This window comes from Plecotus auritus (genome assembly GCF_963455305.1).
Source record: "Plecotus auritus genome assembly, chromosome: 5".
Lineage (NCBI taxonomy): Eukaryota > Metazoa > Chordata > Mammalia > Chiroptera > Vespertilionidae > Plecotus > Plecotus auritus.
Window position 1 is genome coordinate 18,664,543 of NC_137776.1, and position 16,350 is coordinate 18,680,892.

The window sequence follows — 16,350 nt, forward strand, 5'->3', positions numbered from 1 at the left end:
ATTTTACTACATGTGACAAGTTTTGTGTGTTTTTCCCCTCAAACCAATGCATTGTTCTATATGAATAGCGGGCATAACTACATCCAGTAGAAAAAATAAACAATTACAACTATATAATTGTACCCGAAATTCACAGAAAAGGATAATATTCTTTTCTAAAATGTATAATTTTCAAACACAGGCAGATTTTAGATGATTTTTTAAAATATATATTTTATTGATTTTTTTTTGCAGAGGAAGGGAGAGGGATAGAGAGTTAGAAAACATCGATGAGAGAGAAACATCGATCAGCTGTCTCCTGCACACCCCCTCTACTGGGGATGTGCCTAAAACCAAGGTACATGCCCTTGGCGGGAATCGAACCTGGGACCCTTCAGCCTGCAGGCCGATACTCTATCCACTGAGCCAAACCAGTTAGGGTTAGATGTTGTTTTTTTAAGCCCAGGTTTAGAGCCCCTTTCTCAAATAGAAGCCTCCCAAGGCTCTGTACTTCATTTGATTTCCATTTCTGTATGGCTTTTAAAGGGGTTTCCCAAATTGTATAAATACAAGTCTCAAAACTTGGATATATCTCTGCTTTGAAGTTTTTCACAAAGACAATGCTTATTTGATGGTTTCCTTAACATATACAGCACAAAGAAAGAATTCTGGGGGATATAATGGAGGAGAAATACAGTCACCCAAAGGAAGACTCCTTAAAGGATAGATATATTGGACAAGGTCCTTTGGCTACAGGGAAAGCAAAAAGAGCTGCTGACCTGAAGGCAGAAGGATCTGGGTGTGCTAAGCATCCCTTTCTCACACAGTAGGGCAGGTAGAGGGGAGGAGCCACACCTGTCCTGGGAGAGGCATCAGAGCAGCTGAGAAGCAGAGGCAGAGCCAACTGGCTCTCAGGACAGGCAAACATGCAGCTTGGACCAGACTGGTGCACCATGCAAGCTTCACCCTTCCATACTACTTCATTGTATCTCTACACAAAGAAGGAGCAAGAATCTCTGACTCAAATGTTCTTCTCAGGTGTGTTCTTAAACAAAAACAATCAGGAATGTTCTAAAGGAATTTCAGGCAGAGGTCTAAATGTCTCCATTGCCCAGATCTATAATTAATAGATTGCTCTGCAGACTATTAGGGGAGTTTGAAAGCTATATTAACTCTTTCAGGCCATTGTAAATTAAGATACAAAGAGGGCACCATGGCGATCTAGAAAGACTGTTTCTCAGAATCTAGTAACCTGAGAAGAGATGTCTGGAAGAGCATTTTCACTGGTAGAATATGACTCAATGAAAACTAAATTCATCGTGAGCATGAATCGCATAAAAAAGCAGTCAAGAGAATCCCAGTCACCTCTCAGCTCAGTTATGTTGCAAGGGCTTCCTTTATAGGATCCTTTTGAAACAGTAAGCATAGGACTAGCTGTCTATTTTAAGACACCGAGAGGTCTTAGTTGTAAGAAAGCTGTATTATCACATACTTCTAGGAATAGAAAATGCCACATTCTGTTGGAACCCCCTTTTTTTCATAAAATGCTATTAACATTTCTCTTGGGGCAAATATCCCTCCCAAGAGTTTGGAAAATCACTTAGTGACATATTTTTTGTATTGTGCTTATTGCACTTGTCTAACCATCTTTAAAAGAAAGAGGAAAGTTGGCATCTTGAGTTTCTCATATGTCCTCCTCACTTCCTAACATGATCCTGAAATACATTGATGGATTAGTAAATGCATACTGCTTACACTTATTGGATGGTGAGCACATAAAGAAATTGCCCTAACCGGTTTGGCTCAGTGGCTAGAGCGTCGGCCTGGGGACTGAGGGGTTCCGGGTTCGATTCCGGTCAAGGGCATGTACCTTGGTTGCGGGCACATGCCCAGTGGAGGGTGTGCAGGAGGCAGCTGATCAATGTCTCTCTCTCATCGATGTTTCTAACTCCCTGTCCCTCTCCCTTCCTCTCTGTGAAAAATCAATAAAATATATTTTTTAAAAAAAGAAATATATAGGAGATGTGTTATAAAAACGCACATCTGATGTTATTAACTGATATTGCCAAATAAACTTAATTTTTTAAAATTTTTAAATAGGAGGTAAGAAATCACAATGTAATGGCCACATAAAAATAATGGACTACAAAACACATGTTTAAGAATAATATTCACAAATATTTAACTCACTAAAAATAAAACCAACAGAAATACTTTATACCATATTATGAGCAGACTCTAAAAATGGGAATGGGGACAAATGATAAACTCTTGGAAACACTCCATTGAAAGAAATACCCTAGGAAGCTCGAGAAAACAGCTAAAGAAATTCCCAGGGTAAACATGTCTAATATCTATTATTAAGAATTCTATAATTATGTTTTTAGAACAGCTTACTTTGTGCACTATATGGTTTAATTACAAATAATAACCATCTGTGAATGAGCTTAAAATTGTTTTGGTAAATGTATGTTATTTTTTCATTTAAAATATTTTTAAAGAGCTTGCTATGCATGTGGTATCACATTAATCTTTGCACGGAATAAAAACTCTTGCTTTTAAAAAGTTAAAAGTATAATATAGTTTGAGATTAAATTCCAGGCAAGTGGTATAGACAAGGATTATTTACACTGAGTGGCCAGATTATTATGATCTCTGAACACATAATAATCTGGCCACTCAGTGTATATCCTATATAATTAAAGGCTAATATGAAAATTGTCCCCTCAACCAGGAGTTCGACCAGCAGGCAGGCTGGTCAACACACACGTGTGTTCAGAGATCATCATAATCTGGCCACTCAGTGTATAGTCTAGGGCAGTGATCGGCAAACTCATTAGTCAACAGAGCAGCAAACTGCGGCTCGCGAGCCTCATGTGGCTCGCGAGCCACAGTTTGCAGACCCCTGGTCTAGGGTCATCAGTGAAGGAAGATGCAACGATGAGATGTGACTTAATGTCGATCTGAAAAGACTGAACAATTGGGACAGAAAGAGGCACCAGGTGACCCATAAATTTCAGGGAAAGGTGTGAGCAAAGGCAAAAACAAACAAACAAGCAAGGTACCATGATGGAATACTGACTACAAAAGCCCAGTTCTTGGAATACCTGGTAAGAAACTCATAAAACTAGATTAAAAGGGAAACTAAAAGACAATTTTAAGAGGCTTTGAATTTTACAAGGGGAATCCATTTGAAGGCTTCTAAGTAGGAAGTGGGTTGATAAAAGTATTAAATTCAAAATGTCATCTTGGCAGTGACAAGAGGGAAGACTTGGAGGCAAGAGGTCATTGAGCAAGGGAACCAGTAAAAGGGATCTTGCCATAAAACTGCTCTGAGGTTTTCGAGGACTGGAGGAGGTCAATAAAAATGTTAGGGAATGGATTTTAATAAGCCACACAATCATATGTCCTTTAAAAAACAAATAATTGTTTAACTGCTCTAATTCTAGAAAAAATTATCAGACAAAGGAAACTCTAAAAATGAAAATACATGTCTAAAAGAAATACTATTCTGTGTGTTTTTTTTTTGTTTGGCTTTCGTATGTCCTTATAGAAACAAATTCATATTGCCTAAACATACAGGGAAGAATAGAAAATGATGACAAAAATAATTTCAGTAAAAGGAGAGTTCATGTAAAGCAAAGTATTCACTGCCATCCATGACCTCAACTGCACACGGCCCTGCTAGTGGAGGGGACCATCCTGAAATACAGCTTTGCACAACTTATTACTAAAGCCACAGCCATGCTAGATACAGTCAAAGAAACCGGAGAATCCAGGGCCATTTTCTTTTCAGTCTTAACCAGACATGAGGTATCCTCAGAAGACCGGCATATGCATCTTTTGAAGGCAGGTTTAGAATCCCCACTTGTATCCTTAAGGCTTAAAACCTGGATGTCCACCTATACCAGATGCACCAGACATAAGTAAAAGTCAGAAGACTAGTAAAGATGTGGTAAGAGAAAGTGAGTATTTACAAGTCTGATCTGTTTGGAAAACAAACTAATGTTTATCACACCATTCATTTTCTTCTCTTTAAACACCTTTAGACTATGTTACAAAGGAAATATATACATTCATACAGCCTTGATTTCTATTACTTTAACGCTCTAGATTCAGACACTGAATCTTACATATTCTTACTGATGTTTAGTATGCTTCAGTAATACCTACAATATTGGAAATAACATGATAAACAATGATACTCACCTACCTCTCTCTCTCAAGGAAAAGTTTTAATGATGTTGCACAGTAAGTCACATAGTATCTATGTTAATGTTTTACAGGGTCCATTCTCATCTCAAATTCCTAACAGGAAGTGATTCTCCCTGCCAGAAGAAGTATCAACCCTCCTTTCTGTCACTATGACCCATGAGAATGCTGACCATCACTGAAAAAGGTCTGGAGCTTGAAGAAAGTCAGCGATCTTTATGATCTCTGAACGCACAATAATCTGGTCACTCAGTGTATATCCTATATAATAAAAGGCTAATATGCAAATTGTCCCCTCAACCAGGAGTTCGACCAGAGAGAGTTATAAGTCAACAACATTGCAAACTCGCTAAGCCTAGAGGCAGCATTTGCAGAAGCCAACTAGAAAGAGGCAAATGTGTAATAGAAATAAATGCATAAAGTCTCGGTAGTTAAAACTTAGCTTATGCACTTCTGCAAAGAACACAACTGTGATACTAGCAGGTGCCTGAAGAAAAAGGAAAGAGGACCCAACAAAGACAGTATAAAAGATACATAACTGGGATCTGAGGATGGATGTGGACAAATCTGAAGTCCTCCCATGGATTTGCTGATTAAGGGTCCCATCAACTAGTTGGTGCTGAGAAGCCCACTGTCCATCCTTCATACTCCATTTTGTTTAAGCATCCATACCACTTCATAAAGAAGCAAGAAATAATCATTCTGTACCTGTTGGTCATCATTATAAGTTTCACATAAAAGAAACTCTTGAAGGTGCTGTTAGACACACAAACTAGTGTAGGCAACGCTTATCTGACTTTTAGGGTCCAAATGCTATGTTGAGAAAAAAAACCTGCCAAGTAAACTGATCCTCTCACAAACTGTCTTAACAAATGTGCTTTATTTTTTTAATCTCCTTGTGCTGTAAATGATCAATACAATCAATGATTACCTCCTCAAATATAAATTAGAGATGTTGATGATCCCATTGTCTTCCACTTGAAAGGAACTTTATATCATTAGGCCCATGGTTCCAATCCATGTGTTTTCACTTCAATTTTACAATTTTCTTTTAAAGCAATACAGCCTTGTATTTATTTTGTAAGTGTCTGCAACTTCTCAAGTGCTTCTATGTATGTTCAGGAAAATGATATTGATATCAGGATAGGACAACTAATTTATATCACCTGACTTCCCTGTGCTCTCAGTTTCCTCAGTTAAAATAATGAGAGACAGAAGGCAGGCCGGGGTGGGTGGGAAGGGATCAACCAAAGAACTTGTATGCATAAACCATGGACACAGACAATAGGGTGGTGAAGGCCTTGGGCAGGGGGTGGGGGTGGGCTAGAAGGGGACAATGGAGGGAGGAGGACACATATGTAATACTTTCAACAATAAAGATTTTTTACAAAAATGAGAGGACTAGATCTGTGGTTCCTAAACAGTGCTAATTTTTACGAAGCCAGCACAGGAGACTAGAGAAAAGAGTGGAAGAACATTGGGGGAGTGCTCCAGCCAAGGCCACAAAGCTGGCTTCCTGCTGCAGCTGTAACAAACTCAGCTCTCTTTCCCCACATTACCTGTTTTAGATACCAGGGCTACACACATGAAAAAGAGACCCACTTGTAAAAATAACTGAAATGCAATCGATTTATTTTTCGTAAAAGTCTACACATCGTTTTTCTAATGAACTCATGTTTTAAAATCATGCTAATTGTGTAGGTATCACTTTTAGTTTCACTAATGGAGATGAAGAAATTGAGGCACACAGCAAGGAGTCTAACCCCGAGATCCCATAGAAAATGGCTGTATGGCCAGAATTCAGTTCTCCTAACTTTTGTTCTGGTGCTTTATTCTGTAGCTTCACACAACAGCAGGGCTGCTACTGCACTGCCCACAGCTCAGGCATGTATGTATCCATTCAATCCTACGTGGCTGCTGCCCTCTGGAGTTGTGCAAAGCAACATGCTTGCAGAATAATCACATTCAAAATGAAAACAATTGTAAAACAATTACTACATGTTCAAAAAGGCAGTTTAGAATTAGGCTTCAAAATATTCATATATTTCACCTCTATGCCATAAATATGAGGCAGTTCTCTTCCCTCCTGAAAAATTAGTACAAGTGGAAAGCACTAGTCTAGGTGTCAAATATAAAAACAAGGAAGTAGCTTTAAAGCTTTAATCAAAGCATTGGAAAATAGGTCAATTTCTTTAATAAACATGTCCGAATTATCAACAACTCAGGGAAAAAAAAAGTCATATACAATGAAATCTGATGAGAACATAGAGCAATTCTGAAAAGTAGTATTTTGGGGTAATGGCCTCAAAGACAAATATTTTAATGACCTCTTTATTTCACTTAGACAGGTGCACTTGTAACAGAGATGGTCTGCTAGAAACTTCACAGTATGTTTATTAGCATATGTGTACATGTTTTAAATATGTCAATTAACTTGTTACTGGAATGTACCTCAATATCACATTTTTCAAAAAACTGCTATACAGTGGAGAAATAGAGTACATGTTCCCCACACACCCCCTGCCCCGCCCCCTGGGACACACAGGCCAAGTGACAGACATGGAGTTGCTCAAGGTATTAAGAAGAAATAGAGGAACTGTCCCCCAATGTAGAAATCCTTATCTAAACCACGTGCTTATGTCCTGTGTCACACCCACAAAATTACTTGAAATCTTCAAATTATGCAGAAGAGCTACAGCTTCAGGAAACATTGATTTAGGATCTTTTCATTGTAAAAAAGACAAATTAAGAAATCATTTGTCATTATAAACTGTAAACTCCAATCAATAACTGTATTGGAAAGCAGAAAATTAAGGGTTTACTCCAACTGCCCAATAGTTATAATAATTTAGAAAATAAGTATTAGAGAAAAGATGCAATTTGTTTCCAAATGCTCAAATGTAACATAGTAGATCATTTCTAAAATGATGTAACCTGAATAAAAGTTTATAATTAGATTAATTTCTAGCCTGCACAACAGATTCAGTATATCATTATCAAAGATAACAATAGAATATAATTGATAATTAATTTCTATAGAATAGCTACAGGCTTAAACAAGTATAAGCTAATTTCAATGTAGGCATTAACATTTCTACAAAACTGTATTTCTCAAAAAGGATCAAATACAGTGTTATAGTGGTCATTTGTCGTGTTGATGTTTTAGGCACTTAAAAATTACACATGGCTATCCAACAGCAGCAGAACACTGTAAAATAAAGCAAAAACTTGCTGCTATTTTTAATATATGTTAATTTTTCTTAATAATTTGTTTGAAATAATGTAAAAGTGACACAGCTTTAAACATTGCAAAGTATAAGGCACCCTAATTCAATTTATTTTCTAAAAGTACACCTTACATAGTCATTAATTTTAAGAGGGCTCTAATCACCAAGTTTCAGAGAATATTTAACAATATCCCCAATTGCTTGCATCCCTAGCTTTTTTGTTCAATGGCAGTAGTCTACCTTCCTTCCTTGGTCAAGAAGAGAAAGAGGGAGAGAAAAAGGGACTTCTCTGTAGAAATATTTGGCCTTGGAGTCAGGACTTTTAAGATGTGCTAGTGATCTTGGATCGATGCCTTTTTATTTTCTTTCAGGAATAAATCTGAGCAATGGAATGGCTTGCGATCGTCTAGCCAACCAGCCATATCAGATTTATCAGAAAGGAAGAATGAAAACTGGCTCAGAGGACTCCTGCAGAGGCTGAGTGGCAGGCTGCTGGTAAACACACACACACACACACAAAAAAAAAAAAGAATATGCTTAGTGATGGAGGGGAAATATATATTCACATGTGTAAACTCAATAAACAATAAGATATAAAAAAAGAATCCACAGTGATGGAAAGGGTGAATGCATAAGACAGATGATAAATAGTACTTCTATTTAAGAACCAAAGGGATGAAAGCTCATGAATATTAAATATTTGAATCCACTTTAAGGAGGAAATATGATTTTCCCTCAAATGAATGCAAACTCTAAAATTCTGCCAGTGCAAACTTACTGTGTTCACATTAGAATAAAAAAAATGCAACTCTCCCACGAAAACACATGCCCTGGGAAATATTCTAATGTAATTTCTTAATTAAGACACATTTCAAGTGACTAAATGAAAAATATATATACAGCAGTAAGTGCCTTGATTTTCAGAAAAATTGACTTTTGATGCATGCATAATTAAAATAAATAAAAGCAGTTTCATTTGAGAAGAAAATCAGAAAACAGGAATCATGACACAACCAAGAATCTTCCAACTTTTATCACAACAGTCCATATTAGAGTGTTTTCAAGTGATGTGCAGTTATATTAATAAGCATGAATTTATTAAGCTTTCTGAAGAAATAAATAATACTTTCTAAAAGACCCCCTTTACATATAGAAGTTCAAAATCAAAAGGAAAAAAGGAACAGTGTACCCATGGGTGTGCTCACAGCAAACACATGTAGGAAGTATTGATGTGTGTGTTTTTAAATATCATTTTCATCTTTTAACTATTTTATTAACCTTTTCCTTCTAACTGCAAAAACAGCCCCTAATATTGGAGACATATCTTAAATATGTAGAAAAATGTATGTTCTTTTATAGAATGAAAAGCAGGACTGAGATACTTGCAAATAAGAAATAGGAACTGGACTGGTTAGTCACTTATCTGTTAAGGTATGTACGGCTATCACTTCAATACTACCACATAGTTCATTTCAATACAAAGGTAATGTTGATTATTTTTCAGGAAGACAGAAATTTGGGAATTATTCTTTTTAGTGGTAAAGGCTTTATAGTAGCCGTAGAAAGGGCCCTTGACTATAATATTTCTCGATAAAATAAATCACTGGAAAAAAACAATCTCCTTCTCTAAAGCTGGTATTTTTTCCAAGCAAAGAAGCAAAGGTCCTCATCAGTTACAATTATTTTAAGAAATATCTTAAATCCATACAAGAGAATCGTCTCCCCCCACCCCATATTTTTATTCTATTCACATAGAGCAGTAAATAAGGTGCATTCCTTCTGCTCCTTATGAAATTAGCATTTCAAAAATATGCCGCGTTCCCCTGAACTCCAAGTGTGTCTAATAATGCGAGAAGCAGATTGTCTTCCTCGTTTCCTTAATTTGTTTCATCTAAAAGCAATTCACTCAACATCTTGTCGCCCTCTGGCAGCTTAGTTTACTTATCCGCACTTAATTTCTCATTTGGACCAAAACAAACTCCTCCAAACTGCTACTGACTGCTAACCACGAGAGGGGAGATGCAATATGTATTTACTTGGGGACATGCAGCCACCACACATTGACAGCCACAAGCACGCAGATCTTCGCTAACATCCCAGACAGTCACTTGGTTTTCTAAAAGCGCCACATGAAAACCAGCTGAACTCTCCCTGCCAGGTGCAGCAGGGTGAGGGTGGGGTCGGCTGAAAAGCACACGTCCCCAGGGGCATTTACAGTTTCCAGTGGATCACCTTAGCCTGCGTGTCGCAATTATACCAGGGATGCACCCGACAGCTTTTCTTTGTGCGGCTCTTTCATCTAGATCACTTTGTGTTCGGAACAAGTGAGGCTCGCCTTTGTGTCCCCAGAATTTCAAGTACAGAGTCACACACGGAACAACAATGGCACGCTAATCCTCGCGCTCTAAATGGGCTCACTTGTGGGTCTGACAATTCGCGGGGGGGAGGGGGGGGGACGAGAGGAGACCAGCTGCAGAACTAATTTGGATTACATTCCTTGCAGAAATTCTGAAAAGGGCTTTTCGGCATAGCTCAACCCCAAGCCACACAGTTAATAGCGAATTGCTGCGGACTCGGAGCCGGGTCCCCCAGCGGCTGAAGCTGAACCAGACAGCCCCCAGTAGGTCGCCTCCTAGAAATTCCCCTCGGCTAAGTCTGCACGTCGGTCGCCACTGCTTTTGAATGGGTCCATGTGCATAATCAACCCATTGAGGGGAAATATGAAGGGGCTCGGAGGGAGAGGGAGATAAAAAGGGATGTAGCTAAGAGGCCGCTTGGAATCTCAAGTCCGCGCTGGTGTAATTCCGGAGGTGGCTGGAGCGCGGGACCTGGTATGCATGAAGAATTTCAGAGAAACTGGGACCCGTACAAGCGGCGCACATTGTGCCACTCGAAGGTCATTTTCAAAGGCTCAAGGATTGTAACTTGTTATTTACCGGGTAAAGCAAGGAGGGGGAGGCAGCGGCGGAGGTGGGGGCGGAGCGGGAAAACTAGGCACGCTGATTTCTCGGTGAGGTCACAAGGACGCCTCCCCCGGCCTAAAGCTTTCCCTGTCGCCACTCCCGGGGGCTCTATCTCCTGCGGCTGCCTCCCACGCTCGGTTGAGCAGCCCCGGATGGTTCCGGAAATCTCCCCGGCTCTCCTAAAGGGCCCCCCTTGGCCGCGTCGGACACCGACTCTCTTCAGTCCTTTCCTGTCCCACTTTCATCCTCAGGAAACTCAAGTGTCAGAAACTTTGAGTCCCTGGCACTGCAGGTGCTGTCAGGGGCCCCGCGGGCCGCGGCGCGCCAGCCCCACGGCGCGGCCTCTCGAGGTCACTGAGCCTTTGCCTGTCCAGGTGGCGGGGGCCCGGGCTGTCCAGCCAACGCTGGCCGCGCACCCGGCACGGACGCGCCCGCCTCGGACTCAATCAATTCGCAGGAGCAATCGGTTCGGTAGCCGCGCTGGGCTGTACACAGAGAAGTTGGAAGGACTCCGGCCAATAGCAAGTTTAACTTCAGGAAGAACTCTTCCTGGAGCCCAACCCAGCCACTGGCGGGAAGGCCAGGCGTCCGGGCTCCAGTATGTCAGCCTTTTTTTTTTTTTTTTTTTTTTTTAAGATGTCAGGCAGGCAGGCAGGCAGGCAAGCTCCCTTCAAGTCAATCCGGAGAGAGCGCAAGGAGGCCGGGAGTTCTGGACCCCCGGCCAGGGCGCGCCCGTCCGCCTGCAGCTGCCCAGCCTGGGTTCAGGTTGGGTCTGACCCAGCCGGGCTCCAGCGACGGGAGGCGCAGTGGCCGCCGGCAGCACACACAGGTGCAAAGCCCGTTCCTCCAGCTCCGCTCCCCACCGCCCTCCCGCTCAGAAGGGGCCGGCCCGCACCGCTCGGGACTCCAACTCTCCCGGGGCCCGGGCGGTGCGCGCTTCTCCCACGCTTCTTCCCTCAGGGTCCCTTCTCACTCGGGGTTTGGCGCGCCCATGTCCCGCACACCAGGCGTGACCAGAAGGGATCCCTCTCAGGCTCCCAGAAAACGTGCGAGAAAGAAGACAAGGGAGTTAAGGAGAGCGGAAAGGGAGATAGGGGTGCACAGTGGGTTGGTTTTTTTTTCCACGAGAAATAAAATGCATGCACACACACAGATGGTAAGTTTGGGGACAGAATGAGAGGCGACCAAGAGCCCAAGGAACAGGACCCAGTGGAGTGGTCCCTCCTCTCCGGAGAGCCAGAGGGCGTCCGGTTGGGCGAAGGGGAGAGAGAGCCACCCCAGCAGCCACGCCAGCCGCCGCAGGTTCAACCGCTGGCGCGCGAGGAGGAATCACAACCCACCTGACTGCGAAGCGCTGCGCTGGACGGTCCCCGCCGCCACCAGAAGGCTCACCCAGACGCACAGTCCTGTCGCCAGCTTCATTTTTTGCAAGTCTCAGATCCCGTGCTGACAGTTACATGTCCAAATGGCATATCCCCTTCCGGGCGCACTGAGGAGACCCGTCCGCCAGGCGCGCGTGGGGGCGCGAAGGGGGCCGGCGCGTCGCGCGCGCTGTGCACCGGCTCCGAGCGCTGCGGGCGAGGGAGTCCGCGACCGCGGGTCCGGGCCCGGGCCCCGGGACCGGAGAGTGTGCGCGGGAGTGCGCGCGGGTGAGAGGTGCTCGTGTGTGAGCGTGGAGCTCCTGGCCGGACTGCAGTGATATCCCCGCGCGATCGTCCGCTCTCTCCTTCCCTCCTCACTTTCTCTCTTCCTCTCTGGTCGGGCGACAATAAAAAGGAAGGGGGGTGGGGGAAGATTTCCCAAAAAAAAGTTGCTTGCGGAGAGGCGGTAGGTTTCCGGCCTCTCGCCCCAGCCGGGCTCCGTTCGGCTCCCTTTTTAGTTTCCAAGCACCTCCAGTCCAAATTGGGAAGAAAGTGGGGAGGGGGAGGCTTCTGGCTCCTTCTCCCGGTAGCCAGTCCTTTTCCCTGTCAGCGTTCCTCACACTTGTCCGGCGGCTGCGGTCATTAAAGCTCCAAGCGTCATTCCCAACGCTTCGCAGTCTCCAGCTGCAGCCCCACGGAGAAATTAATAATAAGACTCCCGGAGAGGGGAAAAAAAAGGTGCAGGGGGGCGGCGGATAAAACAGCCCTCCACACAGGAGCAGGCTGGCCGGAGCCGCGCTAGCTCCGCCCCCGCTCGGCCCCGCAGCCACGCCTTTTCTCCCGCCCTCTCCCCCAAAGGGAACTCTTATTGGCTCAGCCGCTCCCCAAAATCCTCGGCCTCAGGAGTTGGGAAAACACCTGTCAGGGCGGAGGAGCTTGGTCTTGTGGGTAGGGGAACCTGGATTTAAAGGGCTCACCCGAGGCCAGGGATTGAATGCAAGAGAGGCCCCACGACAGCTGGCCCGCGGAGTGCCAGACCCCTGGAGGGATGCTTATATATATATTTTTTTTTCACCCTTTCCCCCCCCCATTGCCCCACGGTGCTCATCTAAAGACCATACTTTTCCTAGAAATAGGAAAAATAAAACGTTGCCTCAGGCATAAAGCCTCCACACTTCGGTCCCCCATCACGCTCCACACTCAGAAATCTGTGAAAACTGGTTGTGTGCATCGGATAGCCTCTGCAGTGGAGGTAGTCCTAAGGATATGATCACCTGCCTTTCCTCTCTGCTCCCGTTCCCACCCTCCCAAACTGACCTACACCGAGTCAAACTACAAGTCCACAGTAGAATTACATACATCCTTAGCTTTTTAAGCCCACGTGTCTGTTCACTTTTCCCTTGGACTCTTGGACAGCTTGGTGTGGTGTTCATTCTAATCCAAAGCTACCCATTTGGTTATAAAGGGCCAGAAATTGTTCCAGATCTGAGTTATTCGGTCTGCAAGAAATTGAAATGTCCATCTCAGCATAGAACCAACCTCAAATGATAACCAGTATTCTACAATGGACCCAGCTTTAGGCTCCTCCATGTTCTCGCTCTGCAAGTTCACCCACCCCAACCCCCAGGTCATTGCTAGCTATGCCAGTGTCTGGGCTTTTCTTGATCTAAATGTCCTGGTATTGGGTCGTATCAGAGTACATATCACTTGCCTATTGCAGCTCAGAAACTGTACCCTGAGGAGCCAGAATCTCGTGTGAGTAGTAGTTTTATTGATTTGATATTTGCACAGGCATACTGTGAATTGTTTTCTTTTTTCAGTTTCTCCAGGAGCAGCAAATGCATAAATTAAAAGTATCCGGAGAACTTAAAACTCAAGCCACTCTGCCTCCTCACTCAACACTTGAGACCTTCCCACTCCTCCCCCACATCTTTTATCTATAGCCTTGTCCCCATACAATTTCCATGGAGCTGAGAACAGAGAGAAACAGCAGTTTCAACCCAGAAGCCTGAAGTCTTCCCTTTCTTAGGCCCAATCAAGTAACAGGCACAGAGAGGAGGCCAAACTCGCTGAGCACACTGTTTTACACAGAAGCAGCCTCGGGCCTGGAGACACCACGCCTAGAGCCCACAGTGGTGATGTGATGATGGCACTGATTTCAGAACTATGCACACTGCTCTTTCGGATTATCTTTGTTTTCTATTTTTATCTCCATCCACCCGCCCCCCTTTGTTTTCTTTCATTCATTCTCTTCTCAGTCCCCTTTCCTTAAATCCCTTTGGGCTTCCTATGATGATTCTCAGATACCTCTTTTCCATGAAAGCTACTTATTTTTAAATTCCCATTCTGTCCGAAGAAAAACAATTTAAGTGATTAAAACAACACAAAAACTTCCTGCTTTGGGAAAATTTTAAACATCTATGTGTGTTTATTTTTAAAGTCTTATTCATAATAATTGTAAGGAGTGAAGAAATAGATTGTGTATTTTAGCTTACATTGAGGGGAAAAATAAAAATACTTAATATTTGGGGTTTTTCCTACTTGTGTCCATTGTGATAATTTTTACTCCCTCATCAATTTTATAGTTCTTCTGTGGCAGGAACTCTCCAATATACCTTAGTCTCACTCTTAGATCTAAAATAATTATTGGTGCCCTAGCTGGTTTGGTTCAGTGATTAAAACAAAACAAAAACTTCTTGCTTTGGGAAAATGGTTATTCTGGGGACAGAATGGAAATTTAAAAATAAGCAGCTTTCAGTGGATAGAGCATTGGCCTGCAGACTGGAGAGTCCCAGGTTTGATTCCAGTCAAGGGCACATGCTGGGGTTGTGGGCTCGATCCCCAGTAGGGGGCGTGCAGAAGGCAGCCAATCAATGATTCTCTCTCATCATTGATGTTTCTATCTCTCTCTCCCCCTTCCTCTCTGAAATCAATAAAAATATATTTTTAAAAAGATTAAAAAATAAAATAATTATTGGCAAAATAATTTTAATAATATTCAGTGGTTAAAAAAAAAGTTATAGTCTATTTTTGGGGGATGCTACATAGCCCATACTAGGTATCCACCAATTAAATTACTTGGCACAACCATAATTGTTTATTTGTTCTGCCTTGACACCATTTTCCTGGTTCTAACTGTTAAAACAATAATTGATTCCTGGCCATAATCTGACCAGCAGCCTATAAAGTAAATTGGCATGAAGCTCTACCCAACAGCATATCCTACATTCTAAGGTGACTGGAATACCCAATCAGAGTCTAGCCCAAATAAGAAGGTGCTACCCTGGGTGGCCAAACCAGAAGAGTGGAAAAGCAGAGGCAATGAGCTAGAGTCAAGATTTAATCCTTTATGTGTCTGCTCTCATTGGCTTCCCATATAAACTGAGTCATCCTAAGGAAAGAACATCAGAGTACGAGACATTGGCTACCTGATGTGGAAATGACATGCTAACTGGATTGCTAGAGGATTTCTTCACTTTCCCATGTATCCTTATAATACATCTCTTCATGAATCTCTTCACTTTCCCATGTATCCTTATAATACATCTATATCAGTTAAATTAACTAAAATATGTTGTTCTTTATAATCTTGGGAAAAAAAAAAAAAACACAAGTGAATCCCAAGAATTATCTGTTCAATACTCCTTTTCTAGGAACTACCCTTCCCTCAGTTTGACATTTTTAATTTGGATCTGCCTCCATGGTAAAACAACCCCTACTTTCTTTGCTAAATTGGACCAATAAAATACTAAGTTGGACCAATCAAAATTATTGGTCACTGTTGATTGGTTGAGAGATGGTCATTCCCCCTGAGTGTCTTCTCTGGGAAGTTTGTGCATGGGAAGAAAAGAGTTAATACTCAGTCATTCACTGGTAGCTTTTGAGCTATAAATGGCCACTGCTGGTCTGTTGCCTTGTATGAAGAGACTAGAGGCCCGGTGCATGAATTTGTGTGTGTGTGTGGAGTCCGGCCACTCGCCCCAATGGGGACCCATCAGGCTAGGCCAGTGCGGGGAAAGGTCATGGGCAGTTGGCCAGCCATCCCCACCCCCAATCGGGGTGTTGGGGACCAATTGGGGTTGGGGCCAGCTGGGGAGAGGGGCTGCGGGCCATTGGCCAGCTGGCCCCTCCCCTGATCAGGGTGTTAGGGGCCGATCGGGGGCCAGGCCAGCAGGGGGGTGCCAATCAGGCCCAGATCAGGCTGGTTGGCTGCCACAGTGCGTGTCATAGCCACCAGTCATTCTGGTCATTCTGCTGGCCCAGTTGCTGGGCTTTTATATGTATATATAGATGATCAGGCTACAATGATGAAGAATGAAGCTGCCATTTTAAAGGAGCAATCCAGATTGGTCTGGAGAATGCTCGAAATCCTCTTTTGGCTTAGTTGTTCAAATCCCCTTTTTCCTTATGCTAGTTTAATTTTTTGTTTTTGTTACCTGAAACCCAAATAGCATGAAATGATAAAAGAACTTCTTCAACTTGAGTGCTATCATAAAGGCCAAAACACTCCTTGTGGAAGATATCTTGGTAATTAAATCTGTGTCACTTTTATGTCCATATTCTTTAGTTTCCCTTCTGAGTTTTCCTTGATTTCCCACGGCTGAAGCC

The 16,350-nt window shown here is 42.9% G+C and overlaps 1 protein-coding gene across 4 annotated transcripts in view; it reads right to left on the minus strand.

Moving 5' to 3' along the window:
- Positions 1–12,554, minus strand: part of ERBB4 (erb-b2 receptor tyrosine kinase 4) — a 966,639-nt gene extending 954,085 nt beyond the window's left edge. For 3 of the 4 annotated variants that reach the window (XM_080671024.1, XM_080671022.1, XM_080671025.1), the window contains exon 1: positions 11,722–12,553. In XM_080671024.1, coding sequence (XP_080527150.1) covers positions 11,722–11,803 — 82 coding nt within the window. In that variant the 5' untranslated portion in view covers positions 11,804–12,553. Of the gene's footprint in view, positions 1–11,721 lie in introns of all 4 variants that reach the window. The other variant, XM_080671023.1, reaches the window with a different exon arrangement.
- Positions 12,555–16,350: the final 3,796 nt, after the last annotated feature.